This window comes from Megalobrama amblycephala, linkage group LG3, assembly GCF_018812025.1.
Source record: "Megalobrama amblycephala isolate DHTTF-2021 linkage group LG3, ASM1881202v1, whole genome shotgun sequence".
NCBI classification, from domain to species: domain Eukaryota; kingdom Metazoa; phylum Chordata; class Actinopteri; order Cypriniformes; family Xenocyprididae; genus Megalobrama; species Megalobrama amblycephala.
This window is the reverse complement of record NC_063046.1, coordinates 60,045,627-60,061,356: the sequence shown is the minus strand read 5'-3', so window position 1 is coordinate 60,061,356 and position 15,730 is coordinate 60,045,627. Positions and strand designations below refer to the sequence as shown.

General features: G+C 35.9%; 1 protein-coding gene across 9 annotated transcripts in view; it reads left to right on the top strand.

The window, feature by feature from the left end:
* The window catches only part of myo9aa (myosin IXAa), a 164,762-nt gene that overhangs the window by 91,230 nt on the left and 57,802 nt on the right, over positions 1–15,730 (top strand). For 5 of the 9 annotated variants that reach the window (XM_048186348.1, XM_048186345.1, XM_048186341.1 and 2 more), the window contains exons 6-10: positions 1,028–1,081; positions 6,718–6,818; positions 8,404–8,530; positions 11,305–11,394; positions 15,148–15,264. In XM_048186348.1, coding sequence (XP_048042305.1) covers positions 1,028–1,081; positions 6,718–6,818; positions 8,404–8,530; positions 11,305–11,394; positions 15,148–15,264 — 489 coding nt within the window. The remainder of the gene's footprint in view (positions 1–1,027; positions 1,082–6,717; positions 6,819–8,403; positions 8,531–11,304; positions 11,395–15,147; positions 15,265–15,730) is intronic. The other 4 variants (XM_048186346.1, XM_048186340.1, XM_048186343.1 and 1 more) reach the window with 3 other exon arrangements.

Here is a 15,730-nt window from a genome sequence, read left to right as displayed (position 1 = left end):
ACTTTAGAGGTGTGAATTCTTGCCACTTTTCCCCCCAAATACCATTATAGTGGCTCTTTCTTAACTTCCGTCTCTAATGTCTTAAGGCCTCAAAAAATGTGGAGAATTCACTTCGAAAAAACATCCACAGAAATCAATGCCAAGTTTTGTCTGTGGTTTCCAGATTCAATCTAGCCAGTTATTTTGCTTTGCTAACGGTCAAAACAGTTTTGAAAACTGGTCATGAAAGAGCAAATACTAAATGTTATTAGATTTTCGGTAAAGCTTAAGATTCAACGTTAACTTACAGCATTTATTAATTTAATTTATAAATATAAATTTTATGAACTACATATAAAATGAACTGAGATTTACAAATGCCTTACAATGATTGTTCATTATTTCATGTTAGCTATCGAATTAAGTACTGTTAACATATTTAATCTTATCGTAAAGTTTAACCAGATTCTTTATAAAGTCTGATTAAAGGTGAATCATTTCTCCTGGATATAAAAATTCAACATAAACCGTGTCTTCACCTCATTGTGTGCCATCTTTTGTCATAATCTATCTGTTGTACATGTCTTTTTACATCTTTGCCTTGTGGGAATGGAATACCAGCATACGGCGTACTTGACACTGTTCAATATTTAATAAAAAAAATATATATTTTTAACAGTAGACTATGTAAAACAATTTTTGTAGTGTGCAACAATAAATGTTTCAAACCATATTTGCTTATTTAAAATACAGTTTTGCAAAAATGTCAACTTTTGAAACTCTAGTCATATAATAAGTTAGACAATGCATTAAGTCCATTGCATTGTGGGATATCAGACAGTGTGCCCTGTTGTATAACTGCACTCTTCGGAAGGTCATCTGGGTATTCCGTGTGTAATTTTGTATGTCAGTATTCCACTCCGAACATTGCCTTTGTCTCTAAACTGTAGCATGTGTCTAATATTCCATAATTCTTTTGTTCTCCCATTTAAAAACAGCATGTGTTTAGCAGACATTGTCGCTCTAACCCCATCTACCTTACTTCCAGATGACAAAGAAACCTCAAAGGCTGCACTGGGAAAATTACTATGAGAACGAACCGGTCAGTATTAAAAAACAGTGTGTCGTTGCTGTACAGAGACGAGTCACTGGCTCCACAAATCACTTTCCATAGCTTTCCCTTCACACAACACACCACTCCCATCCTCAGTGCGTGTGTGTGTTTGTGTGTGTGTGTGGCTCGGGATGTAATTAGTGCGCTCACTGCATCTCTCTGGCTTCTCTTAGGCTGTACATTTTGTTTGGTCATTGTGTTTTTGAGGTGTTCCCTGGTCTGGCGTCATGCAATTCTTCTGCTTCTATAAATAGTATGAACTCTGGGCAACTCGGTCAGATCTCTATTGGCAAGTAAACACTACAGTCGATTGGATGAGAGTGATAAGCAACAGTGCAAACAAGGTTTATTTGCATTGGGAGGGTGCTACAAATGTAAACTTGAGATCTCAGGTCTGCTATGATAAAGAGAACTTCTACAAGGCTTTTGACGTTTCAGTAGTCGGTGTCAATACCAGTACTTCTCATTGGTTCTCTGTACCAAAAAAACATATAATATCCCTTTAAATGAACCTTTTTTAATAGTTCTATTTCCTGCTCCCCATTTCTGACATTTGATGCCGTGACTGTAGACTTCTGATGGAGATCTGATTGTGGTTTAATGCTATAAACAGTTTTTTCATGCCATTGAAATCATGCAAACATACTTTAGATCAAGCATGATTTTCAGAGGTCAACTTCGACAATCTACAAGGAAACAATGCGCACAAATCAATGACCAAATCAACATGAGTATGTTGGTGTGATTGTTGTTTTTGGTTGTGGTATTTCCTGATTGTCTTCATGCTCTCTATCAGGGGTCTCAAACTGTTGCTCCCTGGATAGGGTCCCTAAAAGTGCAACAACACTACATCACTCCTGTTATAATAAACACAGTTCTTTACACTGGACCCGACAGACATCTAATTTTTGATGCTAAAGAGCATAAACAATATATTAATAATTCTAAAAACACTTTTTGTAATGACTATTAAGTGCTTTACTCGTCTGCCATGTCTTCGAATGAACATAATTGTAGGACTCCACTAATTTACGAATTGCCATATCATGCAACTAATTTAATTAATTAATTGACAGCCTTAGTACACTATATAGTTAAAATTCATGATCCTAAAGTGTGTTCACACTTGTAGTTCGGTTCACTTGGTTCTTTTGGTCTGGACCACAAAAGAAAACGATACATTTAGTCCTGGTTCACTTAGCATTCACACTGCCAATTTTAACAATGAACCTAAAGAAACAAAATTTAAAAAAAGGCTTTTATGACACACATTTTGTGACGGAATTTGCTGAACATCCAAAACAATGCTGTGTGCTAGGCTAAACGCGCTCATTGTATGTGCGTATATATATGATGGTATTTTTACTAGGGGTTGCACAGACTAGCCATGATGCTTTAAATTATTAGTTCACTTCAGTATTAAAATTTCCTGATCATTTACTCACCCCCATGTCCTCCAAGATGTTCATGTCTTTCTTTCTTCAGTCAAAAAGAAATGAAGGTTTTTGATGAAAACATTCCAGGATTTTTCTCCATATAGTGGACTTCACTGGGGTTCAACGGGTTGAAGGTCCAAATGTCAGTTTCAGTGCAGCTTCAAAGAGCTCTACATGATCCCAGACGAGGAATAAGAGTCTTATCTAGAGAAACCATCGCTCATTTAAAAAAAAAAAAAAAAAAAAAAAAGTACTTTTTAACCACAAATGCTCATCTTGCACTTGCTCTGAGATGCGCCACGTTACGTAATCATGTCGGAAAGGTTACGCGAGACGTAGGTGGAAGTACTGATACATTGTCTACAATGCAAACATGCAAAGACTAAGTCAAACGGCCTTTACGAAAAAAGAAAAGGTAAAACAATGTTGTCGGGCGATTTTGAAGTTGGAGAAGAAAATGGAGATGGAGTTCTTCGCCCTACCGCGTGACCTTTCCAACGTGATTACGTAATGCGTGGTACATCACAGAGCAGCGCAAGACAAGCATTTGTGGTTAAAAGTATATATATTTTTAGAAAATGAGCGATGGTTTCTCTAGATAAGACTCTTATTCCTCGTCTGGGATCATGTAGAGCTCTTTGAAGCTGCACTGAAACTGACATTTGGACCTTCAACCCGTTGAACCCCAGTGAAGTCCACTATATGGAGAAAAATCCTGGAATGTTTTCCTTAATTTCTTTTCGACTGAAGAAAGAAAGACATGAATGTCATGGGGGGTGAGTAAATTATCATGAAATTTGAATTCTGAAGTGAACTAATCCTTTAAGTCACTGATCATGGCCTATAGAGGGCGCAGCAGGATAAGAAATCCTTGAAGTCCACATTTACGTTCCATATCCAACAGTTAATGACAAATAAGTAAATGCTACGAGAGCACTTGATTATACCATCTGCATGCTCAATATTGATTGGATGAATGCACATTTTAAACAGCACATGTTTTTGTACATGTAAGTTAATTGCCTTTCTGCTTTGTAATGCACACATACAGACAGACAGTAGCGCTCACATCACATGCAGAAACATTTAGTAGCGCAGAAATACATCAATAAAATAGCTTAGAAACTGAATAGTTCTAGCATATATTTCTTAGTAACTAAAACCCACAGCTTCACTATTAGTAGAGAGAGATTGCAATCGCTCTCTCACTAATGCATTCAAATAAATGTCATTTTTATTGTCCGACTTTACCGGTATCTTATTTAGAAAAGCAGAAATATTTGAGAAATATAACAACCCAAAGACAAAAGAACTGATAAAAATATGCTGTTATGTAGGACAGTAGCCTTGTGGGCAGCACTGTCATATGCCATAGCTCGAGTCTCATCTCGAGGTTCAAGCTTATTCGTTCATTAATGACGTCGTCAGCGACCAGAGTTCGTTTTAATCCAACCAAATATGCCAAGTGTGAACACACCCTTAAAAACACATTTGTTGTAACTGGCCTCAGGTGATTTGAGTTTGAGACCCCTGCTGTTCATGCTGGTTTTGGACTTCCTGTGCCGTCTTTCAGTTCACACTGCACGTTACCATGAGTGATTGTTCAAATAAACAGTAATCAGAAGGTAAGTGATTATAATGTGTTACAGTGCACAAGACAAAAACAAGAAACTGTATGTATAAAACTATTTAGTTCTATCCGTATCAAACCCACAGCGTAATGTATCGTTTTGTTTCCTCAGGTCTGTTTGGTTGAAGTCTTACTATGTTTAACATGAGAAAAAGCCTTCTTTTTACATTCCCTACCCTGGAAATGTGAATGAGAGAAAACAAATAGGCAGGATTTGGGTTAAACCATAAAGCTTACAGAGTTTCAGTTTCCAGTGCTCTGGTATGCTATAATTTTGGCATCAGTAATGAAGCGAGGCGATGAAGGAGACACTGTCTTATTAAGGCGAGGACGACGCGTGTGTAAATTTGACTGTGTTGTTGTGAGCAGGAAGCAGTTGCTCTGCCAGCTGGAGCCGACCATGCTGGATGACAGAAATCTCCTTCTCAACACTTTGCACGACTATAGTGAAAGAGACTAGGGATGCGGCAATATGACAGCTGATATTATAAATCAATACATTAACACTTTAGATTAGGGAACATATATTAACTAACTAGCTGCTTATTAGCATGTATATTACTAGGATATTGGCTGTTTATTAGTACTTATGAAGCACATATTAATGCCTTATTCTGCATGACCATATTCTAGATCTAAAACATCTTAAACATACCCACTACAACAATTACCTTACTTATTATCAATAAGCATGTACCGATACTAAATTTCTCCACCGATACCGATAGCAGATTATTCAGAGTGATATCTGCCGATACCGGTAGATTGGGGGTTCTGCCTTTTATACCTCCTTTTAAATTAATGATAATTTCATTATAATTAATAATTAATCATTATATTTTTAATTATTAACTTTGGAAAGAAATGCAAATAAAAACTTTATTCTCTCCATTTCATCAACTTTCAAAGTAACTGGTATCAGTTATTGACAAACACATTACTCAAATTAATATTAACACACACTAACTAAATTCTGAAGATTAAATTAATATTTCTTAACTTAAATTCATATAATTACTATTAATATTGAACATCAAACTGGTTTAGCATTTTCTTTACACAAAACCCAAATGGCATGCATTTTCTGCCCTCTTTTGATTGACAGGATATATCGGCCCTGACTATCGGCTGTTTAGCCGATTTAGCTGATAGCCGATAGTGTGAAAATTTGCTTTTATCGGCCGATACTGATTATTGGCCGATATATCGGTGCATCTCTAATAAGCAGTAGTTAGGAGTTTGAGGCAAAACTCCTAGTTAATAGTGAATATGTGTTCCCTTATCTAAAGTGTTACCATCAAAACAGATATTATCCAATCTACACTTTTAAAACAAATTTGCACATTAAATGAAATGTTAGTACTTTTGGACTTTAAAAAACGGATATAAAAACCCTCTTTATCAATATTGACTTAATGCATCGGATAGCTTTTTTTTAAATCCATAATGTTGGCTGATACAGTATACATTTTTTATTATAATATTTCTTTTTAATTGCTGATAAGCAATATAATGGTATTATAAATCTTTACTGTTCTGCCTTTTAATGAACAACAGCCATCAAAACATCATGTACAGTAGTGTATATATAAATAATGAAAAAATAAATATATATATATATATGACTGATAAATATGATGGCTAACATTATAAATATAACTAAATAAATAAATACATAAACTGTTGGCTTAAAGTGTAAAATCAGTGAGTAAAGTAAAATTTAGATATCAGAAAACAATAAATAATGGTATACTGTTGGAGTTGGATCAAATATACTCTGATATTATCTGTTACCTAATATAATATACATTATTTCCTGTAACTTTGACCAATAATGACATGGTCACAATATAATGTGTATGTTTCTAACTCTACATTGAGAAACACAGATCTTGCAGATTGAAAATCATCTTTTGGGCCATTAGCTGTTATTTCTAAACCAGATTTACTTAGTGGGATGATGCACATATGCAGCTTGTTTCTTCACTGAAACCCATGAACTTGTTCAGGTCCGTTTGATGCAGTGAATCTGGTCATAAATTGCTACTTTTCTTATTACCATTACTGGTGTGCCAGATTTCCAATGTGTGTGTAAAAAAAGGCAAATCACTCTGTATTTTCCACTGCATGGGCAGAACATGCATATGCAAACATTCACCAGGGCCCTCATTTTCAACCAGAAAAATGTGGCAGCTCTTGCTTTTTTGACCAAACTTCATAATGACATGGTGCTTTAAGTCAATCAACCAAACCATGACAGTTTGGAGCGCTGGCAGCCCCCAAAAGCAGCTCTGCTGTCCACATTTGTGTTTGAATGCATACGAGCGGCTGAAACGCAACATGCTATTAGCTTATTATGCATTGAAGTGCTGTAGCATTTTGGAAACATCAATAGCGCGTAAGGTTTATGAGCTTTTTGAACAGATTCTAAGGAGTAATTAAATTAAATTATTGCATAGCACACCACCCATGAACAAACCTCAGGCTGTGACTGTGGTGTGAAATGGTGTTTAATTGATTTGAAGTGCTGGTAACCTTTCTTTTCTTGTTGCCACCAGCAGGATTGCTTCACAGTCGAAGGGGAGGATCTTAAGCACGACTTTGAGCGCTTGCAGCTGGCTATGGAGATGGTGGGCTTCCTTCCCACCACACGTAAACAGTGAGTTTGTCCAAAACTCTGGTCAACTAACACAAACTTTGCGTGCAATTGTTTAATATCTTCATTAGTTATGAGCATGCTTTAAATATTATTCTCTTAAATGGATAGTTTACACATAATTTTTTTGTCTTTATTCCAACCTTTTTCAAGTCTTGACATCCACCCTAGCTCTCCTTCATGAGAGTTCGTGAGAGAAGTAGTGTTTTAAACACAATGGTTAACATTAGGGATGCACCGATATGAAAATTTTGGCCGATACCGATAACCGATAATTCTTTATATTTGAAAGCCGATAACCGATATATTAGCCGATAAATCTAAATCAAAATTTTTATATAGTTTTTGAGAGCCTGATTACAAAAAGTCTCACCATTAAAAGCCGTGTCCCAAGCACACAATTATAATTTTATGTAGTCTATATAACAGACTTCCGCTGCACATGTTGCACTTTTTGAAGTGACTCCAATCATATTTCAAGTAATTCAGAACCATCATGGTGAACAGTACACGTCTGAAGTGTCTCAGCTGAAGGAAATAATTCTTTATTTATCAGCTTAATATATCATTCAAATTTTTTTATTGATAATATTAAAAATGAACATATATCGGCTGATACCGATATGGTGGCCGATATATCGCGCATCCCTAGTTGTCATACTGTACCATTAGTTGGGAAGATTTTCAATAAAAAACAACTTAATGTCTGTTCATCACAAACATGCAGCTTTTAGAAGAAATGTGATATAGCAAGTTGTATGGACTACTTTGGTATTTTTATGATGTTGTTGTTTTTAAAGCTCGAAAGCTTTAATCCCCATTCATTGCTCGGAAATGACTGACCACTACAATATATCAATATTTCTCCTTTTGTATTTCATTGAGAATTAGAAAGTCATACAGATTTGGAACAACATATCAATTAATTGAATGATGATGACTATCGCTTTAAAACAGTGGATTTCAAACTTCATTCTCCACAGCATTATTTACACATTTTCTACAATTTTAGAGCTTAGCATAACTAGAAATGAGTAAATTCGTTATAAAAATAACCAAAATAATAAGAAATATCTTGTTTTTTCATTGTTTCAGCTTATTTTCATGCTTGTTTTGTCTAATTTAAAATAATGTAAGTCATCTTGAGGCCCTCTTGGAAGTTTAAAAATTTAAATTTTTTAATTTTTTATTTTAATATTTACTATTTAAGTGAACTAAAACTAGGGATGCACCGATATGAAAATTTTGACCAATACCGATAACCGATAATTCTTTATATTTGAAAGCCGATAACCGATATATTGGCCGATAAATCTAAATCCAAATTTTTTTAGTTTTAAATTTTTTTTAGTTTTAAATTTTTTTTAGCGCATCTATTGGGCCGATAACGATAACATTAAAAACAAATATATATCGGCCGATACCGATATGGTAGCCTATATATATCATGCATCCCTTACTAAAACAGCATTAAAGATAAAAATTATGAAATAGGTGACCAGCATAAAAAAGGTATGAACATGATATTTGCCAACTACCCGTTTGTATCTCTCACTCAGGATGTCTGATTTTTTTCCCCTCCTTACAGGATTTTCTCTCTGCTGTCAGCTATCCTTCATTTAGGAAATATCCGATACAAGAAGAAGATTTACCGGGATGACTCCATTGACATCTGCAATCCTGAAGTTCTGCCTGTAGTATCAGAGCTGCTCGAGGTACATCTGTGCATCACATTACATCACAAAACACATTGCTTTTTCATTTGATTTACTTCAAATCATATCGCTCTGAACCTGCATGTCCTCCTTTGTGGAAGGCAAAAGCAGAAATTTTGAATAATGCACAGAACTGGTCACTCTTTTCAATGCAATACAAAGCAAGAGGACTGGAACTTTCAAGTTTCAAAAGAGGACACTAGAGCATATAATATTCCTGAAGCCACACAATGCATGTTTGATGAATAGACTTGAATAGTTATTATTCAAGATTCATTGAGTCAGTGAGTTGAACTGATTCATAAAGTAAATGTATGCGCATATATATGTGCAAATAAGGACGCTGATAAAGCGGTACGTCTGATCATGATACACAGAAGACAATGATGTAGACCAAAATTTCAAATAAAAAAGTAACTATGGCTTTATGGCTTTTTTTAAAGTGTTAAACTGCCCCCCCTCCCCACACACACTTTTCCACATCTTTACATGCCCATTTTTTGCGCCTTTTCAAATCCGAGGTGTGAACGACCAATGCTAAAATGGGGGTTTCATGACACTTCAAGCTGCATCCAAAATCGCACACTGTCCGTATAGGTAATACATTTGATGAAGACTTTACTTTTTTAATGGTCAGAAAGCATGTTCAATATAGTGTGAATGTGTGTAGTATGAAAGCAATCTGGACGCTCTACAAGATGCGTCACTTTGACTCCTCTCCTACGGCCTCATGGGATAGTAAAGTGTCCACTGGATGCGCACTTTGGAGTCTCGGGGGAAGTAGTACCTCATCCGGCTACTTTTTGCCTACTGGTTTATAAATATTATGAATATTATGACCAGTGTTGTGGGTAATGCATTACAAGTAACTTGAGTTACATAATCAGATTACTTTTTTCAAGTAACTAGTAAAGTAACGCATTACTTTCTCAATTTACAACAAAATATCGGTTACTTTTTCACATTTATTGACAGCTCTCCTGTCCCCATGTTGAGAGAAATAAAGGTCAGAGATGTTGTCGAAAGCTCTTTCCCATTTTTAGATGTGTTTTTGTGCGATTGAGCACCAATGCTGCCACTCAGAGGGTGTAACCGCAGTAACTCCGCCTACTGTGACATCATGTGCATACCCTCCATATAGTAGGGATGTAGGCATATTGTGAAATGGACAAGCCGATTCATCGAAAAGGTCCTATAATTTGTGCTAGTACTACCATCGAATTGCGAATATTTGTAATTTAAGAGCCTGAATCGCTTTGAACAGATCTCTTGGAAACGGAGGAAGGCTGGGTTCCTTTTGCGCGGGATTTGGTCAGCCTACTCAAGGAAGTAGATAGAGTTCCTGAATGAAGGCCATGGAGTCCTGTATTGTGGGTCGACAGGATATAGGATGTGATTGTTCAGAGCCTTTGAACTCAACGCATACATAACATCTCTATACCAGCACCTCTAATAGTGTGATCAAAGCACACCTGGCCTTTATCTTTAGACACACACCTTCATGAATCCCTCTGAAGGAAAGAGAGAATGAACACTCAAGTGTTTTTACAATTGCCCTCAGTCTGCAGACCTCGAAATCATTGTAATATATGCAGATGAGGCCAAATCTCTGAGCCCTTACCCATCTGTTCACCATTACAGTTGAATAACTCAACATCAGGCTCAATGAGTTTATATTGGATGTAGACATCTTTCCCAGTGTGCATAACCCAGCCGCATATTTTTCACAGTTCACCGCTGGGTTCATATCGGCCCTTTTAATGTGTTAATGAGCGAGTGTTGGCCTGTGTTGAGGTCTCATGATTGTCGTGGCGTTGTGTGTCCAGACTTTGATTCGTAACAGGCAATATACTGTGGTTTAGTTCCTAAGATTCTAACCAGTTATTATTATAGCTGTATTGTTTTTATTCACTATATTATTAATGTTACAATATAGAGGTGGATGCAGTCTCCCTGTGTCTTAAAGGATTAGTTCACTTTCAAATAAAATTTTCCTGATAATTTACTCACCCCCATGTCATCCAAAATGTCCATGTCCTTCTTTCTTCAGTTGAAAAGAAATTAAGGTTTTTGATGAAAACATATTCTACTTATTCTACTTACGGAACGAACGCAGCGCCAGTTCCATTTATTCCGTAAGTAGAATAGGGAAGGCGTAGGACATACAGCGTAAGCTTTTTGAAGAATACGAAAGTGCAGTTTTGGCGGGACCACTTGGAAGGCGATCATTTGTTTATATAAAAGCATATACATTTACAGTTTTTTTGAAAATGACAGATCGTTTCGCTAAATAAGACTCTTATTCCTCGTCTGGGATCGTTTAAAGCTCTTTGAAGCTGCACTGAAACTGTAATTTTGACCTTCAACCGTTTGGAGGCCATTGAAGTCCACTATAAGGAGAATAATCCTGGAATGTCTTCATCAAAAACCTTCATTTCTTTTCGACTGAAGAAAGAAGGACATGGACATCTTGGATGACATTGGGGTGAGTAAATTATCAGGAAAATTGTATTTGAAAGTGAACTAATCCTTTAAGAAACCTCTATCACTGAGTGCTACCGGATGTTTAAAGGACAATTCAACATCGCAGGCCCCAAAGTCAACAATTGAAAATAAATCTTTCTCACGGCCGTTAATGCCGCTTGGTGCTAGCAATGTTTTGCTCCTTGTCCATGTACGTAACTAAACACTGGCTTGAATAAAAGCTGTGTTGTAATCCATATGTTTTATGGCTGAAGATCTTGAGAACGAGAACCCGTCTTGCATCATTACAGGTCAAGGAGGAAATGCTGTTTGAGGCCCTGACAACACGGAAGACTGTGACAGTGGGTGAGAAGCTGATAGTCCCATACAGACTGGCTGAGGTAAGCTGAAAACTGGTTTTGTCTTTTAACTTTGTCAGCATTAACCATAGCCAGAATAAAATCAAAATATTGGGTCATGCGGTCTGTTCGATATCGATTCTCAAAAGCCACAAATCAATCTTTTTTCCGTACTTATTTCCGCAAACATGGAACATAATATCTGATTGACATTAATCTTATTACTAGTCTTCTCCACTAGATGTTATTTACCTTGCATAATGTTACAGCGGGGACCCGTTAATTCATTCAGTGTTTAACATGGCGTGACCTTTCAGCTTGAAAGACGCTCTGGACAGTTGGAGGAACTGTCACTGTTGCGATCGGGCCAGTGCTACATGGTCAGGAAAGTTTAAAATTTCCGCACGTTTTCAAGCCTTGCCAATTTAAGCATTCAAGTGCAAGAAGACGCGAAAGAGAGCTTTGTGTGCGCTGCGTGCAAGTAATAAAATGAATTCTCTTTCACGTCTCCTTGCACTTGAACGGACAAATTCATACAGATTTATCTCAAAATGCCCTCCTTGGCAAGTAAACATACAGTAGTCAGTTATGGCTTAAGTGAATGTAAACAGTAGAGAAAGACAACACATGTGTATCAGTATATTGGATCCGTGCATTAGTCTTAAAGTGACAGCAGCCTAATATTCCTGCTGCTGTCTGTGTTTTTAATGTTAAATCAAACTACAAAACAGTGTTAATTTTGACAGCAAATTTTAATTTAGTTTTAGTCATAGTCTTTTGACTAAAATGCCATTTAGTTTTAGTCATATTTTAGTCATCGGAAATTGTTTTAGTTTTAGTCTAGTTTTAGTCGACTAAATATCATAAGATTTTAGTCGACTAACATTTCATTTAGTTAAATTATAATGCTTTAAGCATTTCTCTAACAATACATAGATCCTATGCACTGATATAGGTAGGCCTACATATTCCCCAAACTGTTTATGTTCACCCAACTGTACTTTGCTCGCCAAAGCGGACGTTTTTTGACCGTTCAAGTGCAAAAAGACACGAAAAAACAGGATTGACACACTTATCATTGAGGTACTATTATAGTTTTCATTTCAAATTTTTATTAGATTTGATTTTTAGTTTTTCTGTTTTCATTGTAATTTTAGTTAAAAGTTTTAGTAATTTTTTGTGTTTGTCTGTTAGTATTTGCTTTTAAATGTCTATAAGTTTTTAATTCTGTTTATTTTAATACCTCAGGTTAAGCTCAAGCTTTAGACTTTACATTTTTTTATATATATTTATTTTTTATTTCATTTAACGTTTACTTCAAGTAATGAAGATTTCTTTGGTTTTAGGTTTAGTTAACCCTTATATTTGTAAAATATATTGATTAATGTGTCAAATAATGTTCTTCTTTCCTTCCTGTGACAGAAGATACGGTATTTTACTATGAATTGAACAGAAATACAGTTAATTGTGTAAACAAAATAACAATGACCAGGAAAAAATCATTATAAACCACCCCAAAATACACCATGACTCTTATTCTGAAATGTCTGCAGTCTGCACTGTAGCAGGCTACTCATGAGGGTGATAAAATATGCATACTTACATCCGTCTAAAACATACTACCATATAAACATTGTGTAGTAAACATCATAATTCATCAACATTAGCTTATAAGCAATCGCTTGGCATAAATGTGCGCTATTCATTAATTGCGAAGTAGTCTGAAGTGCTGCTGCTGCGCGAGCCTGTAGAGGGCGCAACAGCGCCGCATTTCCCGCGGTTAGATCAGCACGTTACACTTCAAATGTGCGCATCTTCCACACAGGACAGCAGTCCTGACTGGATATCTTCCCAAATCGTCTATCTCTTTCATTTTTGTCTCGTTTTTATTCGTTGACGAAAATTAGAGTAGATTTTAGTCATAGTTTTAGTCATTCAAAATGCATTTTTATTTAGTCATCGTCTCGTTTTCGTCCGTGAAAAATGTCGTTGACGAAAATTATGACGCAAATTATTCGTCAACGAAATTAACACTGCTACAAAAGACAAATAAATTTAATTTAACTTTAATAATTTATTTAATTTGTACAGTGAAGATTATATGCAGTGTTGTTTTACAGTTGATTACTTTATTCAATTTCTATACCTGAAAACTACTGTTAGACCAACCTGAAATTGGAATCGAGAATTTCACTGGTATTGAAAATATTGGGTGTCACATCCTTATTTCAATACAAGGATACATGGGTCAAAAACAATAACTATTTAATTCATTTATTACTTTTTCACTTTACCTTTCAGTGAAAATTTAATAATTGAATCAAAATGAAAATCAAGAATCGAATCAAATTGAGATCTTGTTAATCGAATCGAATAGGGATACGTGTATTGATGCCCAGCCCATATCAACAGCAACTGTTTAAAGTCATTTTGGACGATATTAGACAGACAGTTGTTAAATGTCAGGCTACTGAAGAAACATTTTCGCAGTGAGGAGGAGTCTTTGTTAATGTAATATTGGACAAATGTTGCAAAAAACATCATGGCCTACATTCTGCAAATTAAACACATTATTGGGTTACACTTTGCTTCGATGGTCCACTTTAGACATTCTGTTAACTACAAGTAACTTACATGTCAACTAGCTCTGAGAGTATTAGTAGACTGTTAGTGTTCGGGTTAGTATATAAGCTGATGTAGTTACAAAGTTAATCTAAAGTGGACTATCGAAGCAAAGTGTTACCCATTGTTGCGTGTTATTATTAAGGACACACATGAGATTGAATGAGCTGGACTGTAATTTAAAATGATTAAAACGCACTATAATATATAGCAGCATGGCTGTGTAGTGTGTTAACATCTCACTCAGAATAAAGTCTTAACCATTTGGACCTTTATTGAAATGTGATGTTCATGTGGTCAATGTCTAAATATAAAGGTCTTTTTGCAGTCGCTCGGCCTAAAGAGATACTTCTGTGTTAATTTTGAACATTTCTGATTTTCTTCATTTCGCCTGATGCTCAGTGCAGTAATGTGTTTCTCAAGAGCTTCGTCATGCTCCGTCATTATAATTAGATCCAGCCATGAGGTTTTCAAAGCTTTTTTCCGGCATTAGGACTCTGTTCTCCTGTCATCTTTAAATATTGAACTGGCGAGCCGTTTTATTAAAATCAGAGCTTCACAGTCACCACTTGGGTTGACTTAATAAATCCCAAGAACTTCATACGCTTACAGATTTAAACTTTACAAATCCTTGCAAACATAGTTATTAAGTCATTCATGTAACCACAAATAAAAGTTATCTCCCCCTCCAACTTGGACTGGTCGATATATTGTATATTCCAGATATATGTGCTTTATACTTTTGCTGGCGATATTTAATTAACCAACATTGTGAATATTGTGATGGTTTTATTTATTTGGCATTAACTTTCCTAAAGAATCATTAGACTAGTTTCTGTCTTGTGATATGAGTGGCACACAACATGCAACTATTTTGGAGGATCTGTACTAGTTTTGGGTCAGTCTTGGCGATACCATAAACAAATACTGCCTTATCCTCCTATAATAGCAGTCCCACCTCAAACAAACAACATTTAGGCATTACAGCTCAAATATTTTACTAAAGTATTCAAATAATCCAAATATTGCCTTCAACCCAAGAATAAAGGTCACAACACATACTTTTTGGTCTCAGTGAACACATTTACATTTACATTAGTCACATTTTCTGTCCATCTTGGTTTAAAAAGTCTTGATAATTAAATCAAAGTGACATTCTTCACTCTCATTCAGGCTGGGACGGTACGGGACTCCATGGCTAAATCGCTCTACAGCGCCCTCTTTGACTGGATCGTGTTCAGGATCAATCATGCCCTGCTCAACCAACGGGACTTGGAAGAGTCAGCCAAGGTAAAATCATTTTTTACTGGTAAATCAGTTTCATTCGCTATATGGATGACAGTGGAGCCCTAGTGAGTCACCTGACAGCAATTACATTACACAGCAGGAATATGAGTCCATCTGACAGAGACGCACCCTGTTTTTCTGTGGCTTTCACTGCTTTAATCTCTAAATTATGGATGGAGACATTATGTAATGGGATATATTCAGCCACACTGACTGGGCTCCTGCTGTTATGTAAAATTCACTGGAAGATTTCTGCTGAACATTATGTTAGAGTCAAGCCTGAAATGAACACTATATAAGTGTGTGAACATTCCAGCTAAACAAGCTTGCTTGAGATTAAACACTTTCGAAACTCGCTCTTTTTTTGCATGTTTTTAATGTGCCACAGTAAAACATGCATGAGTAGGCATGAGAAAACATATTATAAATGTAATATTTTCACTTCATTTAAACAGCAGCTCATGTTAAC